The sequence below is a fragment of the Lepidochelys olivacea genome (genome assembly GCF_965140295.1).
Source record: "Lepidochelys olivacea isolate rLepOli2 genome assembly, chromosome: 7".
Lineage (NCBI taxonomy): Eukaryota > Metazoa > Chordata > Testudines > Cheloniidae > Lepidochelys > Lepidochelys olivacea.
In genome coordinates, this window is record NC_140417.1 from 20,564,680 (window position 1) to 20,582,287 (window position 17,608).

Genomic DNA, 17,608 nt, shown 5'->3' on the forward strand with positions numbered 1-17,608 from the left:
CAATGTATTGATCTGCAAAGTTCAGCATTTTATAAAGTGCCCAGTTACTAAAGCACTTCATATATGTGTGGTAGTGGAATGAATAGGAGTGTTTATTCAATTCAAACTAAACAAGAACCTTACAATTTTTAGCCTTTACAGTTCTGAGTGATAGTTCAGCTTGAGTCTTTATCTAATCAGTTCTTCCATCCTAAATGATTGGAAACCCATCCACAGTGGATACTGCAGTGATTAGAAACTTAATAAATATCCATGTTATAGAGAGAATTATTTTTAAGTCTTTCTTTGTTGTAGATTATAGAAATCAGATAAAGGTACTGTGGAATACCAATCACTAAGTTCCTTGAAATTCACTTTGCTTTAACCTGTCCTGAAGACTTAATGATTGTCATATTTGGCTCAGTCGATTTAAAAACCTTTCCCCCATCCCACTTTTTTTTTCAGTATCCTGATTTCCCCATGAATTAACTATATGCATCTTCCAGTAGGAATACATAGATCATACTTAATACTTACATTTGGATTTAAATTGATGTCAGACAATTCTCTTTCTAATACCATTTTCTTCTATTCCTGCATTTTTAAGCCTCCCCCCCCCTTTTTTTTTAAGAGAAGGTGGTTTCTCTACTGTACAGTAGCTGAAGCTATAGCAAGGAAATGTGACTTTAAAAGAATAGGATCTCTTAAGCATAGGCAATTTAATTCAAGTATGGTGATTTAGTGCCCTGTTAGTATCCTGAAGTATTACTCCATTTCCAAAGACCAGGCGTTTCTTCACAAGCATGATGACAGGCTTAAAACTTGAGACTGATGTTACAGCTTTTCCTCATCTCTGCTGTTCCACATGATTACAGGACTAAGGGAATTTGCTCTCTCCTAAAGGATTAGCTCCCAGAGAAATAAATCCATGTGTATTATCACCCCACTTGTCTCTTCTTTCCCTCCCTCCCCAAAAGGCTATAGTGCCAATTTAGATTGTGAAGTGGTCCTGTGGTTAATAAAACGTTTTCTCACCTGAAGCCAGGACCTGGGATGAGACACTATCTATAAAAATGGTCACGGATTAACTTTTAAAAGTAGCTTTTAAAAGTAGCTTTTGCTTTCAGTATAATCTTAGCTTCTGTTTATTTTTTCTTCCTCGGAAGATGATGGCCCTTACTCGAAGGGGAGCAAAGACTCAAGTGGACTGGACACAGCCCTCGTCTCCAGAAGGCAAAGCATTCCAGGTAAGTGAAAGAACTAGTACTTGTTCCCACTCTCATCTAGCCATCATCCCCCGTGGGCAGCATAGCAGTAATCAGAGCAACGGACTGCAGAAGAAGGAGGTATGGTTGGTATCATTGTGGGTGGAATGTAACAGGCACTAAACTGTGCAGATTTGTTCTGAGTTCTTACTACAATAGTGGTTAAAATGTGCCAAGCGCTACACAGGTGTGGAGAGACTATCCAGGCCCTGAAGATCTTACAATTTAAAAGAAGTGGGGGGTAGGAGGTAGAGGGGAAGGCAGGAGGAAAGAAGTGGTGAGGGTGATCAGCAAATGTCTTGCTAGTTCGTTATTTTATTGGATTTGGTAGAAATAACTATGCACATTTGCCTGTCTCCCCAGTAACTTTTGTTGTTCTGTTGGCTGCTGTTATCTGTTACTTGGTGACACTTCCTTGCCTATTTTATTTGGTAACTTTTTTTACCCCTTGCCTATTAATTCAAGTTTATAAAACCTTCACAGAAGATTAGGGTTGGAAGAGACCTCAGGAGGTCATCTAGTCCAACCCTCTACTCAAAGCAGGACCAACACCAACTAAATCATCCCAGCCAGGGCTTTGTCAAGCCTGACCTTAAAAACCTCTAAGGAAGGAGATTCCACCACCTCCCTAGGTAACGCATTCCAGTGCTTCACCACCCTCCTAGTGAAAAAGTTTTTCCTTATATCCAGCTTAAACCTCCCCCACTGCACCTTGAGACCATTACTCCTTGTTCTATCATCTGGTACCACTGAGAACAGTCTAGATCCATCCTCTTTGGAACCCCCTTTCAGGTAGTTGAAAGCAGCTATCAAATCCCCCCTCATTCTTCTCTGCTGCAGACTTTCCCCTTCCACTTGTCCTGATCAAGGAGCCTTAGTCTATCAGCTCCCCCATTGCTGCCCCATGAGACGTACGGACACCCTCCACTCTGCCATTCGCTCCAGAGGTCCTTGCTCAATGGACAAGTCTACAAGGTAGTCTGGTGGTGTGATTGCAGCACGTGTAGGTGAACTCAAGCTAGCTCACTAAAAATAGCTGTGAAGCTACAGTGGCACAGGCCCGTATAAGCCCACCCAGGATCCTGGGTACACGCTCAGGCGAATGACCTGTGCTGCCATGGCTTTACTGCTGTTTTTAAAGAGCTAGCTCAATCAAAGCTAGCTTGGTTATGTCTACACAGACTCCTGTCACACCTCCTAACAGCAGTGTAGATGTACGCAGTGAGAAGACAAAAACCAGCCAGTTGCTCAGTCGGTGCATGATGATTGGAACCCGGTGAAAGGAGTTTGTGATCTAAGCCTAGTTCTGAATGGGCAAGTATCTGCAGCACAATTGGCAGCCTGTCTTGGAGGTACAGCTTGAAGCTGGGGATATGAATAAACTTGGAACTCGAGACTCCGTTTCGCTCTTAAATTTGGGCCCTGGTTGGGGCCTGTGGGCACTACAAGTGTACTGAAGCTGGCTGAAGACTGGAAACCTGAAACATTTAAAACTTCAAAGCTTTTTCTGTTTCACAGGATGCCAAACACTCGTTTTTGTATTTTTTGGGACTTTGTTTACACTGTATTTTTAATCAGAACCATTATCAAAATGGTGCTTGATGTTTTCCATTTGCCAAACCCAGGTTTTTCAGTAAATGGCTTACCAAATCCAGTAAATGAAAAAACTTCTATAACCGGTTTTGTTTTGTTTTTAAAAAGGCTTTGGAAAAATGGCAAAAAATTAAACCTTTTCAAGAAAAGGCTGGTGCGGGGAGGGCAGTTCCTGTGAAATTCATTTTTAAAAACTTTTTGTCAACCTTTTACCAGGTTTAAAAATTTCATTGAGGCATCCTGGGAGCAAACACAGTGCTAAACACTGTGTGTAGATTGGGACTGAGATGTTTAGCAGCATGTCTGCTCTTCGTGATCCATCCTGGGGTCACACTGTAGTTACTTGTGACCGATGTCCTCTAGGGTTAACCCTGACCATGAGCAATGTGAAATATGATTATGCCAACCTCTAAATGGTGTTTAACATTATGTTAGGTACCATGACTCCTCAGTCACATTCTAACACGATGTAATTTTCCAGTGCAGAAAAGCCAACAGGGGGCCAAAGATGTAGTGTAGCAATGGAGACACTTTCACTGCTGTTACTGGTGGTAGGCCTCTTCTGTAGACCATTACAATGCTCTTGAACAGTGTCAGATGGTCACGCTGGACAACGAACACACATTCTGAAAAAGATTGGGGATTGGTAGCCTCATATTTGTGTTGAAAGATGAAAGTAAGAAAAGTAGAGAGAGGATCTGTGGGATTTGTACTGAATGTGTTTTTTGAGGAGCGGGGGTGGGACAGATATTTGGCCCTGCTCTATTGCTTTTGCACCCTTTGGGAGTCCTCAGGTGGAAACAAGCTAACGTAGCTAGCTTTGTGCCTCCTGCTCTTGGCCTCCCTGGTGTAGTGGGTATTCCAGGGATGGGAGGGTTCATTCCCAGTCTGCACTGTGTTCTTGTGATCCTGGGCTGGAGCAAGAGACTATAGACTATTCTAACATGTCCTGGAGGTTCAATAAGTCCCTGACTGTATGTGAAGGGGACAAAAAGGTGTTGGAAAGCTGTGTTGATGTAACTTGTCCGTGACCTGGAGGGGGTCACTGTTAGGGATGAGAGGGTGATTAATTCACCAAGCCTGGCCAGTCACTGGTCTCTCTTCTGAGACTGTCAACAAAGGTGGTGGTAGTGAATTATGATGGGAAGCCAGATTGGAACTCCAAATCATTTTAGATAGGCCACTGGTTAGGTGTTTCATAAAATGATTTTGGGGGTGGCTCTTGGGTGTCTTGCCAATAATTAACTATCTGGCTTGTCTTGTCTTAGGTATCTTGGAGGAGGGATAGCTTAGTGATTTGAGCATTGGTCTGCTAAACCCAGGGTTGTGAGTTCAATCCTTGAGGGGACCATTTAGGGATCTGGAGCAAAAAAAAATTGGGGATTGGTCCTGCTTTGAGCAGGGGATTGGACTAGATGATCTTCTGAGGTCCCTTCCAACTCTGATATTCTATGATTGGAAAACCTAGATCCCATTTAGTCAGCTTACTTAACGGACATTGTTTATCTTGACAGATAGATAGAAAAACAATTATCCAATTTCATTCTAGGTGTTGAGTTTCAACTTGAACCCGGAGGATGGATAATTGCACAATGGGATTTCTCATTTTTAACACTTGTCAAGGACCAAAATCAAGCCCCACTGAAGAACTAATAATTACCCCTTGTGGCTCCATCTGTGTTGATCGGTAGTCTCTTTAGTCAAAAGGAAATTTGCAAGATCATGCCAGATGGCATTCTGTTTAGAACAGCAGGGAATAGTGGGGAAAGTTTCTGTCAGTTACTGAAATCCTGGATTGGTGAATTGAAAACTGTTACTGTACTTGGCGGTGGATCAAAACTGTTTGAGTTTAAAGACCAGGAGCATAATGGACATAAAATTTGAGTGGATCAACGCTTGCCATGTTAAATGGGGGCACAGCAGAGATTGAATACCTTCCAAACAATGCTCGATCACAAAGAGGTTCCCCACTCACATTAATCAAGTGCATAGGCTCCTGGTGGCGGCGGAGGATCTGCTTTACAGAACAGCAACATGCAGAGTGACTTAAAAGAAATTGCACCTTGCTTTGTTACTGTGACATTGCACAAAGAGCAAAGTGCCAGCCAGACCTCGCAGACTGATTGTTATTTGGCACCACACCATATTAAAACGATGATGTATACTCCGAGCAAAAGGGGAAAAAACAACCCTACAGTTGCAGAGAGCTACTGTAGTGATAAATGATTTCCGAGATTTCCAGGGCCTGAAAATGCAAACTGTACACATCTTTAAATGTTCCCCCTCTCTGTAGCAAATCTCATTTGAGCCTGCTGCATTATTCCATCCAGACAAACTCATTTTTGACTATTCACTGTAAAGATGCAAGATTTTAGCTTGTAGCCTCCAAAGCCCTGATCTGGAGTTGCTCTTCACGGTGCATTGCAAGTGGCCAGCGTCCCCTTCTTGCGAGTCTTTTCTGTATCACACAGCATATTTTTCTCTTAAGGTTAGAAATTGTCTTTTTAAAAAATTGTAAATGATCTTAATGCTCATAAAAAATGGAGACTAATCGCTCATAGCGTAGACAGATTCTATGCAAGTTTCCTATACCGAGCTCTGTCAAGACACCCAAGGTTTTTTTTGTTTTTTCCAGTGTCTTCAGCTGTTCCTAGTCTTCTGCCTGAGCAAAGAGAGCCCATAATATGCTGTTTATGTCATGCGGACAAACAGCCCCAAGAGGCTAGTCTGAGACTGTCCGATTCAGCTGCAACCCAGTTGAGATTTGCATCCCAGGGTCCAGAGATAGGCAATGCCCTACCTCTCCCTCTGTGCCAATGCAGGGCGCGTTTGAAAATTCCACCAATATTTATTTTCCTTCTGCTTCCCTGTCCATGTAAAATACCAAAATGCAAATCGTTGGGGAGTCTGGCTTTAAACCCTTCAAACACTAGGTGTAAGGTGTCAAAAACTGGCACCAATTAACAGTGTTTAACATTTGTTGTGTATGCAACGGCAATATTGTTCCCCAATTGCAAAGAAACAAAAATTCATACTTAAAATAATTGAAGGGGCAGGGGAGGGAAGAATGTAATGTCCACAGGAAAAAGAGAACTGACGTTAACACAGTAGACAAGGGGATTAAGTACCACATAATTGACTCTGTTATAAATATTTATAACCATTATGTCTTGTAAAACATACTCTGCCTATATCCATTATAAGTGTCCAATACTTTTGACTCCAGCTGGGTATGGAAAATGTCAAAACATCTGTGACAAGTCAGGCAAGCTGAGGAAGGGTGGAGTACAGGTGCAGTTGAGAACTATCCTAAATGAAAGGATTTCATCCATCCTCCTCATCTCCCTAGCCACCTGTTCATATGCCAACAGAATCTGACTCCTTCCCATCTCATACCCTGCACTTACCACTCCTTCCACCACAAAATTTCTAAGATCAATCATGTGTTATCTGTCCAGGCCCACATCTCCTCTCTTGATTTATTGTGACCTCCTCTTCCCCAGCCTCCCTCACACTCACACTACCCCTCTCTGGTCCATCTGCTGCTGAGACAATCGCTCTTGGCCCTTGCTCTGGCCTGATCACACCACATTTGAATCCCTCTGCAGCCTCCCTCTGTTTTACTTGATCAAGCTCCAGCTTCTCGTCCTCGCACACATGGTCCTTTGCAGCTCTGCTTCCTCCCCACAGCACCTTCTTCCATCCCACCGCTTATACACGGAATACTTTTCCTCAGCTGATCCAGACAGCCACTCCTACGCCAAATCTCTCCTCAGAAAATACCCTTACAGGCCTTGAAGTAGAAGTATGTCCCCACAGCAGCTAGACGCCTCACAGGGTCCTAAAGCAAAGTCTACCCAGCATTGAAACAACCCTGCAGCCCAAGCCCGAGTCAGCTGGCACAGGCTGTGTAGACACACACCCCAGAAATCAGCCAATTTAATGATGCACTGAGAGGGCAGATAAGATGAGCTGGCATTTTAGTTATCATTTATGTTTTTAAAAGTTGCATATAAAATCAACTGTGTGCATATTTGGTTGCATCGCACTACTCACCTCAACTTTTGTACATCACTTGTTTTAGTATATAAGCTGACAGGGCTAGTCAATTATCTTTTGTCAAGGTTCAGATTTCTTGGTCAAGGTATAGTCAAGGTCCAGACTCCAGAGAAACATTTTTCACACCGCAATAACGATGGTGATAAGTAAGTAAAAAGATTTTGCAGTCATTCAAAAATATCTGGCAGTCCGGATTTAGCCCATGGTCCACCTATTGACTACCCTGAGGAGTATGACTTGAGACAACACCCACCATAACTGGATTCTGATTCTGTTTGGAGCCTCTGGGCACTAGTGTAATATAAACATTTAGTCGTAGTAATTGTTTACAATGTGGTTCGGGTTACTCCCAAGCATCAAATGTCTAAATAGGTACAGATATTTTGTCACGATCCAAAATAGGTAGGAGTGTCCTGGAAGAAACCATAAATTTCTGCCTGAGTTTCCCTAAAAGGAGATATTGCTTCCGAAGAGAAAAGGGAGAAATGAAATGAACAAGTTGACAGGAAAGAGAACCATCCTATTGTCGTCTTTTTTTCTTCGCCCTCTCTTCTCCCTTTCCTCTACCCTTCTGCTGCTGCTATCCCCGTCTCATTTTTTTTCTGTTCCCCCCCCCCCCCCCAAAAAAAAAAAGAAATTAACTAGTTCTATGCTCGGTCCCACCATGCACTGGGATATAGTGCTCCCAGGGTGTGAGCCAAAGGTACCTTCCTGAGACTTTCGCAGTTACAGTTTGATTTGTTTCTGATATTTATCTTCAGAGGAATTCAGAGGGGTCACCATTGTGGAGCTGATTAAGAAAGAAGGAAGCACCCTTGGCTTAACTATATCCGGTGGCACAGACAAAGATGGAAAGCCAAGGGTCTCAAACCTGAGGCCAGGAGGACTGGCAGCAAGGTGAGAAAATCTGTGTTATATGTGGATGTATTGAATATGTATAAGGACAAGTGAGTTGTCCTTGGATTATTTTGTAATGGTACCAGGAGATGTAAAGTTGTTCATCTCATAGGAAAAGCCTGTTGTTCCAGTCAGAGTTTATTTCCTATGATCCATGCAGTGATCAAGAAACAACATTTTAGAACATGTTTTGGAATGCTTAAACCAAACAAGTTTCTGTGGTTTCTCTCAATCCCATCAGTTACTAACAAAAGTGGTTCCACAAAACCCAGGCAGTTTTATTTTTTAATGTATCTAAGTAGTAGATTACATACTGACTCGGGTGAGTGAATACACTTGGCCTAATTCTGAACCAACTCGAACACTGGGGGCTTAAGTTTAACTCCAGCACTAAGATTGTCATTGTAGGATTCATGATCAACTAGGAGACCGTGGAGAGGAGTGAGGGAGAAGAAACGGTGAAGGGGGGAGAAAAGGGCAGGGAAATAATAGAGTAATTTTGCAGGGAGCCAGCAGAAAGAGGAAAAAACAGAACTTGTCTTGTTTGCTGGAACTTTTTCCAGAGGTTGCACTTGACATTGGTCTCTGGTTTTCCCATGATAACCTCTCACAGCGAGGTGAGTGGCGTGGAGGGAAGTTGCAAAGATGTATTTTTCAATTATTATTATTTGTCTGAATCTAAAGGTTTGCCCCTAGAAAAATAGTCGATGGGCACATTTTCCAGCCAAGTGGAAATATTTCATATTCCTTTTGATAATACAGCTAAGATTGGTTAATTTGGGGTGGCATTTTTTACAAAATGCTCCAGTAGAGAAGATGTCCCAGGCAGAACATAATGGAGAATCTTATTGTTGCTGTTGTTTCTTTACAGAAGTGATCAGTTAAACGTTGGAGACTACATCAAGTCAGTGAATGGGATTAACCTGACTAAACTGCGGCATGACGAAATTATAAGCCTGTTGAAGAATGTAGGGGAAAAGGTGGTACTGGAGGTGGAGTATGAACTGCCCCCAGCTGGTGTGTGTCTCTAAAATAATGTTACTTTCTTTGCTTGACTGTCTTATTCTGTGTTACAGATGGGATTTGTTTGTTATGCCCTTTACCACAAAGAATGTTTAATGGGGCAGCATTATGTTCTGTCTTCATCCGTCTGTGAAACATTGGTAGAGGTTGCAGATCCACTCTTCAAGTGCAGTTAGTTCTCTCTATTTCCAGCATAGCTGCTGTCTGCTCATGCACGCTGGCTGTGACTTGGCAGCAAATCCCTGATCTGCGTCCCCCCCGCCCTCTGTTGTTGGTTTTTGTTTTTTTGTTTAAGTGTATCGTGGTTGTAGGAAAGTATTCAGAATCCTAACTGCCCATTAACTACACCTCTCTGCTTTCTCAGTTTAACTGTATTAAATGTTGTTTCTTCTGAGCACTTTCATTTACTACATGTCTTCAACAGGTAGGCTGAAAAACTATGTTCTGTAGCTAGAGAGTCTTAAACCCAGATGTAGATGAACCAGTTCATCTACAAGAAGGATTCTGTTACGAGGGCTGGAAATTTTTGGCTTAATATTTATTATTAAGAACAAAGCAATAATGCAAAAAAATCTTGGAAAACACATTCATTGAGGCCTTTCCACCATAAGAATGATACTCACAATATTGACGTCCCCTGTGATTTCACCCTCTCCCCCCCCCCCCGGAAAAAAATAACTAACCACCCCCCAAAAAAAAATCTTGAAACAAATCAACCTGAATCAGAAAGGAAAAGTAAACTAATAAAATTAATCCCTCATTCTACTGAGCATGCTCACTTTTAGTGTGTCTGAGATTCTTTCACCCTACATCTCCCTAAACTAGTTGCGTAAAGGACCCAAAGTGAGGGAGATTGGCAGAAAGCACCATTAATGGTAAAATGAATACACTCCTTAATGGCTGCGCATCAGAGAATGGGCATTTTTTGTTATTCTTCATTCACTGTACTTTCTTGACCTTAAATGGAGCAGTATATTCAGCATCAAGTTACTGATTTTCCCCTAGGATCAGTTTAAAGCATTCACTTCCTTTTTTTCACCTCTCTAAAAGTCAAAATGTGTGTGTGTGGGGGGGAAATCTTCATTACTAAAAGGTTGGTTTAGGATTTTTTTAGGTCAACAGTTGACTGTGTTTGTGTTTTAATTAAAAACATGAAGAATTTTTCATCTCTGACTGAGGCTGCTGGCTTTTGAATGGCATTGAACACAGTGAAACTGGCTGAGATATGGCAGGGTTTCACTTTAGTGTCAAAGTATTAGTGTAGGCAGATTTGGGGAAATCTAGAATATAAATGAAGCTGTATTTTAATGCTATTATTTCCTAGTCTTAAGAGGAAAAGGCACTTATGTTTGGGTTACAGGCATCTTTCTCCTTTTCCTCCCACATATAGCACCGGAGAGCAGCTCTGGCATTATTCCAAAGACCATAGAGGTGTGTCTGTACAAGGAAGGCAACAGTTTTGGCTTTGTGCTAAGAGGTCAGTGACTTCTCAGAGGAGGATAATAAAGACTGGATGTACAAAATATTGGTTGGGGTGCCTCTGAGAACGGGGGAAGGAAAGGGATGAGTGAAATGAGTGTTGAAAATCTTGTATGAGAAACAAAACTCTGCCTTGAAGTACGTGCTGACCAACCTTCAAGGATTGCTGGCTGGCTAGCCAGAGTCGTATTTGCTTGCAAGTTTTGTCCGCTATTAAATGAAAAATGTGTCTAGTCCCTCAACACCCCTATTAAGACAATAAGGGTATTCAGCTCTAGAGATTAGTTACTCAAGGCTTTTCTGGTTTTTTTCTAGGGGGAGCCCATGAAGATTGGCACAAATCCAGACCATTAGTACTCACCTACGTGAGGCCAGGTGGCCCTGCAGACAGGTAATGCTCACGTTTTATCTTCTTTCCCAATGGAGGTTAACAAAATGTATGCACAGCTCTAACCAGACGTCAGGATATAAAAGCCCATCTCATCTGTCTCTCCTGGGTATTTAATTATGGCTTTCAATGTAGAGGTCTTGTAAAGTTGTAGTTGCTCTCCAAACATAGTCATAGGATGGCTATCTTGATATATCTTGGTCTCCTGTAGGGATGTGTGTGTGTTATGCCTAGGAGTACCTCTTCCAAAATGATCACTTAATTAGCTGAATGTAAATCTCTCAGGGGCCACCATTGCTATGATAGAGGGTAATGTAGTAAGGGATCTGAGGCAGTCTCTTTATTCTCATATTGCTAATTAAACACGATGGACATCAGACTATAAACTATTGTCCAGGGGAATGTTCAGATCATGTTTGATTGAGTTTTGTACTGAATTCTACCTCTGGCTTCCTTTAGGGAGGGGTCCTTGAAAATTGGGGACAGGCTGCTGAGTGTTGATGGGATTCCCCTTCACAGTATAACTCATGCTGATGCGCTGAACATCCTGCGTCAGTGCAGCCAGGAGGCGCTCTTCCAGATCGAGTATGATGTCACCATTATGGGTAAGGACAAGCAAACTGGAGGGACTGAAAGAGCTGCTCTGGGGTGGATTTTTCAGTGGGTGCCTGGGAGGCTAAGTACTTGCTCTTAGAGTTATGCCAACTGCATTAGTTGATTTCAGTGGGAAATCACTGAGTAAGGTACTTCTCAACATAGGAAAGGCAGAGTCTGGCCCATGGTTGGTAGAGCTCTGAGTAGGTTTAGATGATAAAGGGGTTGAAATGCTGATACTCCGTTTTCATCAGTGATGGCAACAGTGGCTCTTTTTATGAGAGGAAATGATTAGTGTGGACAAGGCACAGACAGGAAGTCCCAGGGGCTGGGGCTGAAGAGGTACAGAAATGGGAGCTGTGTGCTGTCTGGGAAGACCGCAAATGCCTGTTGTAAATCTGGGCAGAAGACAGACTAATTGACTAATGGATACTGGGCATGGACATATTTTGGTTCGGGAGCTTGAACATGTCTCAGTTTAGGGATCAGAGTAGCAGCCGTGTTAGTCTGTATCCGTAAAAAGAAAAGGAGGACTTGTGACACCTTAGAGACTAACCAATTTATTAGAGCATAAGCTTTTGTGAGCTACATGCATCCGATGAAGTGAGCTGTAGCTCATGAAAGCTCATGCTCTAATAAATTTGTTAGTCTCTAAGGTGCCACAAGTCCTCCTTTTCTTTTTTCAGTTTAGGGAGGTTCAGTTTCAGGGGGTTTAGTTCAGATCAATTTCTAATAGAAACAAGAAGTGGTCAGTGGAAACTCTCAATTAAAGAACACCTGCTAGAAAGGGACAGAGGATGAGGAGGTATTTCTGAACGATTTCCTTAAGGGTCTGAGTTTCAGACCATGGGGGAGGGGTTGTGGTTAACTGCTGTATAACAACTTAGAGCTGCTCTTTAACACACACATTACTTCCGTGAGCATAGTTAATGGGTTTAAAGTTATCGGAGTCCAAAGCTGTGTTGGCTATGGAAGCTCAGCGAAGTGTGGTTAGATTCTGATGCCAGGCACAATTCTTGAGAGGGGTTTCTGCCACTGCCAGAGTCACAAGCTGGACCAATTATTTCTGGAGCCTTTTCTGCCAACCCCATGTAGCAGGTCAGCATGTCTGGAGCCAGCAAGAGAAGAGGCTAATGAGGTCAGATTGTTTCCTGATTTGCCAGCCAGGTGGGAAATCAAAGGTGGCTGCAGTCCAGAGAGCATTAATGAGTTTTCTCAAGGAGAAAAGGATTAGAGGGCTATAGAGCTGTTTCCCAAGTTGAAATCTTTTGAGAGCTTTGCACAATGTTTTTGGTGTCATAAGAAGATGTCTCCAGAATTATTCACTCAGAGAAACAAAATGTCAGAGGGTTGTTGTTTTATTTGTGCCCCCCCCCCCCACGCACACTCTTAAAATCTCTCTTCTCCCATTCCTGTTTCTCCTGCTTTCAACAAAAACTCCTCACAAATAAATACAGTCCACAGTCTCTCCTCAAGAGAGACCCATGGGTGTTGGAAGGCATCTCTACTCTGACTTGCATTGGCAGAGGTGTGTGAAAGAAGCTTGCACACTAGTTACCTGCCCTCTGCCTGCCTCTATCCACATTTCAAATGCAGTCTCACTTTCATAGTTTATCTAGTGCCACAAGGTTTTTGAGCCCTGTAATAGGGTGTAACAGGGCCAGATGCCTGGAGCCGGCCAGGCCAGGTAATTAATCAGATATGGCTATGAAAGGAATAGATGCACCTTATAAAGAGCTGCAGCAAATGGCTGGGAAAAGCGGGTGTCTGCAGAGAGAATCTACAGGCAGACCCTTGAGCAGGGGAAAAACTCCAGGAAGAAAGGCTCAGGAGAGCAGCCCTGTGGCCACTGTCCTGCGTAAGGGTCAGAGAACTGGGAGAGAACTGAGCATGAAGAAAGCCAAGGGCCTGCAGAGTGGCAGAGGAGATGTTTGCTGCTGATCTCTTCGAGTGCTTCGGTGAGGGAAGGCCAAAGGAAGTACCTTGTGTGCTGTCCCGAAGAAGAGATAGGGAGCAGAGAGAGAGAACCCAGGAGGCACAGGACTTGTATTAAGCCCAGAGCAGGTGGACATTGTTATTGTCTTGTTTGAAGAAAGACTGAAAAAGAGTCAAGAGTGGAAAAAATGTGGCAGACTTTGAGGTGTTTTGAGTTACAATAATGAGTGTAGTTTGTCTTTGAGACATGTAATAAGAAGTTACCCCATGATAAGGGTCCTCTACCCACAAAAGTGTATTTCAGGAGTGTTTGGATTGACACTAGGAAGGGAGGGGAAACTGAGGCTAGGTGCCTGTGGGGTGCCATCCACCCATGAGAGGGCACCAGAGAGAGGCCTGACATGGAACAAGTCCTTTCCACTGTTTCTGTGGTATTCTTTATCACTCTAGTTTATTTGTAGTTTTCTGAATAGTAGCAGTTCCAGAAATCTCAATAGGGAAGATCCACTGCCGCCTTAGTTGTTGCTATTTTTCAGCTGTCTTTTGGACAATCAGGTGAACTGGATTAAGGAATGCTCTGCAGAATGGAATGCTTGTGTAGAACTTCATGACTCCAAGTGTCTGTGCAAATGCAAACAGCTAATGGTGGGTGAGAAGCAGGCTTTTAAGATACATCCTAGGTTCATATTTTGCAAAGGGTTGATGGTTTTAAAACTTGACTTAGTCACACTAAGAGAGATCAGTTCAAGTCTCTTGCATTTCTTCATAACTTTACACCTAAATATTAGGGAAGGAACATAGAACAGTGGTCTGACTTGGTACAGCCAATCTGAGCTGAGTCCATATATATAGGACAGTTTCTCCATAAAGAGTTATTCTAATTCTGTAGAAGTGGAATCAAGATGTACTTTTCTTGCTTTCGTTGTCTGAGACAGGAATGACAGAGCTTTTATTATTATTATTATTTTATGGGAAGCACAAAAATGTCACTTATTGTTTTAAATGTTGCCGTCTAAAGAGGACGGTTCACCAGCCTTCCACATGGGAAGTGGGGTAGGAGAAAGGTGTGAGACACCAAAATAGTAGCTAATATGCGAGCAAACTTCCCCTGCCACTAGTCCTGTGGAGAGTAATGTTTGTTCCTTTTGTTTTTGATTGCTTCTCAGCATCATTGAACATAACTTAATGTGAAATTATTTTAACTCTTCATTACTGTAATCCAAATATGGGAGGGGAGATTATGCTATTTCTAAGCTTCTGTCCATTGGGCAAATTCATTTTTTGGACTAGCGTTTTACATTTTTAGGTGGGGCAGAGAAACCATTAGAAGTCCCCTCTCTTCTGCTCTCCATGAAGGCAACAGTCTCCCCACAGGAGGTGCATGTTTACAAATGTGCAACCAATGTGCTGTGAGGACCTTCTGTCTACAGAGCTGGCAAGGCTGCCCATGGCTCAGCAGATGCTGTCTTCGCCCCCTGAAGCAGGAGGGAGCATTTTTAGTTATACTGATTTAAAGTGAATTAAAAATGAGTCTTTAATTGTCCCTCCGTGGTTTTTCCTTTAATTTAGTTTTTACAGTTGCTTACTTTATCGCATGTTCCTCTCACGCTGGTTAACTCTTCCTGAGATTGTTTTGGTCTGAAAGGAGAAATAACCTTAATTCTTTCAGAAAGTAATAAAGGGAAAGCATGTGTTGGGAGTGTGGATTTTCTCCCTCCCTCATTCAACTGTTAGTTCCTAGTTTGCTCCTGAAGTAGGGGACATGGACCTCCAAGGGGCCAGGATGAACGCTGGCAAATTAATAATTTGTACAGATTGTGTTCTCCATCTGAGGACATCAAAAACCTCTTGCAAACATTCAATTAAATAGTCCCCATTTTACAGCTGGGAAACGTAAGTCACAGAGCATCTGAGTGACTTGTCCAAGGCCCTACAGCATATTGGTGACAGAGCTAGGACTCGACCCCAGAGCTCCTCACACATGGTCATTGCTATAACCACTAGGCTTTGCTCCTTCCAGTTGAGCTGGCAGGAAGATGCTGAAGTGCCTCTGGTACTTCCTGATACTTCACTGGGGCCATGGAGATCCATTTGCCTGAAGCAGTGAAGCAAATTAACTTGCACACTGATAAGCTATCTGGGAAAATGTAAAATATAAGAAGTGGTGAGGACTGACTGCTGTGGAGTGCAGGTATTGTTTTGATTGCTGTCCTTCGTAGGAGCCCAGTCAGTAGAAGGTGCTGAGAGGATCTTCTGAATCCTGGCATTTCCCAGGTGCACAGGCAGTGTGGTCAGCACTGCCCACTTCTGAGAGCAGCGGGGTTCCAGACAGCTCTTCCAAATGCAGGGAGATTGCAGTAGTGCTCCATTGCTGCAGGACTTTCCCACCTCAGCAGATGTTTCACCTGGAGGAGGGAAGAGGGGAAGCAACTATGCGCCAGGGTTTTTCACCAGTGGAAACCTGGGTGGAACTGGGCCACAGGGTGTGCTCTTTTAACTGGTGCTTTCACGGCTAAATTGCTACCTTAGCTGAGTTTTTTCAAAGCCACCTAAGGAGTTAAATTGGACTCCCATTAAAATGAATAGGAATTCAGTGTCCAAATCCCGAAGGCAGCTTTGAAAGTCTTTGCCCTGCTATTTACTGTAGCATTTGTCTAGCAACAGAAGTAGCAAACGTTTTCCTGCGTCAACATTGTATTTCATGGGCTCTTCTAAAGCAATATGCATCATTTAAATAGTGACTTTGTAAATAAGCTGTATCTGCTGCTGCACAGAGCACGGGGCTGAAGGCTTTTAAGATTGACTCACAGTTTGGGGAAGCTATCTGCTGGAGAAGATGAATGGACAGAGGGTTGCTGTGTTCTCCACCCTCTCTCCTTTCCCAGCTGCCTACCAGCCCACTAACATTAGCTGGAGACTACAGTTCTGTGTGGCTCTCCTGGTGAGAAAGCAGAGAGAGACTAATGTCCTTCAGCATTAAATGAACAGTTGACTGCTCTACGTGAGCTGAGTGGTGGCAGTGTCCGTCTGCCCTTCAGGGGTGACCCATGAAACTGTATAAACTTGCATGAACTCTCGGAACCGAATGAATTTGCAGCTGACTTAGTGTAAGCCAGCAGCAGGAAGCTCTGCATGGAGCTGCGTTTGCAGCGTGGGACATGCCTTTTCTCCCTGCTCTCCTCACGGTGCATGCTTGGCTGCCAGTGCATCTATCCATAGGGAGTTTAACAAAACTGGGAGGGAATCAAGAGCTCCATGCAAAACAGAGAAGAAATGCAGTAGTGCCTTCTCTGTATGTGATTGGGGACCAAGGGTCTTAAAATGCAGCCACAAAACCCCGCCTGTGGGCCGGTTGGCTGACAGGTTCTCCCCGTACTTGGGAAACGTTTGTATGGGCAGACTGAACTGAACCAAGAGGACACTGATTCCGTAGCATCCATGAACTCATCCATGAGTAGCCTGTCAGCTGGCAGCCAGTTATCAAAATGTGCCTGGGGTCTGGTCAGCCTGCTGTGGTCTGATTGGGATGCTTCTCCTCCAGGTTGACGGGAAGGTGGATTTATTATACCTAAGCAACCTTGATGGTGTTTAATGCTTTGTTTTTGCAGGAGAACATTAGGATTTATGAGATTCTTGGGAACGACCTAAAGGTTCAGGCAGCTCTTAGAAGCTAGTGCTGGGCAGCCCTTGAAAGGGTCAGGGGTTGGGTTCCGTATGGAGAAGCGTGGGAAGGATTCGGCAGCATTTGTGAACTATTAACATCTCTTTGAATCAGCTTGAAGCCTCATCAAGGGCCTTTCTCCTGGTATACTTGAACCAGTGCTGAAATTCATAAGGCCCTGATCCAACACCTCATGAAGTCCACGGGAGCATTTCCATTCATTTCAGAGGCAGTTGTATCAGGCCATAAGCACAGATGTTTATGACAGCGGCCGAGGAGTTAGGCTTTCGTTTGGGTGTTCTCCAGGCTAGTAAGGGGCTGTGTCAGCACCTGCCCTGTATCCCTGAGTGCTGCTGTGCTGTGCAGCTTTGGCTCGGCAGCCTGCTCACAATTGCTGTGGCCTCATCCTGGTTTCCCCCAGCCTGGTTCCTCCTTGCAGGGTGACACCAATAGCCCTTCCACTCCTGTGTCTCCCTCATACCGTCTCCCCTGCACTGTCCAGGCCCTCTAGTTGGATTGTCACAGAAGTTATGAGTTCACTGCCTCCGAAGAGACAGAGCACAAACCAGCCTGGTAGTTTAGCTGAGGACTTCACCCTTCAGCTGGACACACAGCACTGCGATGGTTTGGTAATAAAACAAGAGTCAGTTTATTAATAAGGAACAGAGATTTAAGTGAGAAGTAAAACCACAAGGCACAGCTACGGGTACAAGTAAAACAAAACACGCAGTGATC

The 17,608-nt window shown here is 43.5% G+C and overlaps 1 protein-coding gene across 5 annotated transcripts in view; it reads left to right on the forward strand.

Annotated features, from left to right (window-relative positions):
- The window catches only part of GRIP2 (glutamate receptor interacting protein 2), a 479,198-nt gene that overhangs the window by 398,675 nt on the left and 62,915 nt on the right, over window positions 1-17,608 (forward strand). For all 5 annotated transcript variants that reach the window (XM_084633196.1, XM_084633197.1, XM_084633198.1 and 2 more), the window contains exons 2-7: window positions 1,146-1,226; window positions 7,658-7,793; window positions 8,665-8,810; window positions 10,207-10,293; window positions 10,611-10,686; window positions 11,143-11,288. In XM_084633196.1, coding sequence (XP_084489322.1) covers window positions 1,146-1,226; window positions 7,658-7,793; window positions 8,665-8,810; window positions 10,207-10,293; window positions 10,611-10,686; window positions 11,143-11,288 — 672 coding nt within the window. The remainder of the gene's footprint in view (window positions 1-1,145; window positions 1,227-7,657; window positions 7,794-8,664; window positions 8,811-10,206; window positions 10,294-10,610; window positions 10,687-11,142; window positions 11,289-17,608) is intronic.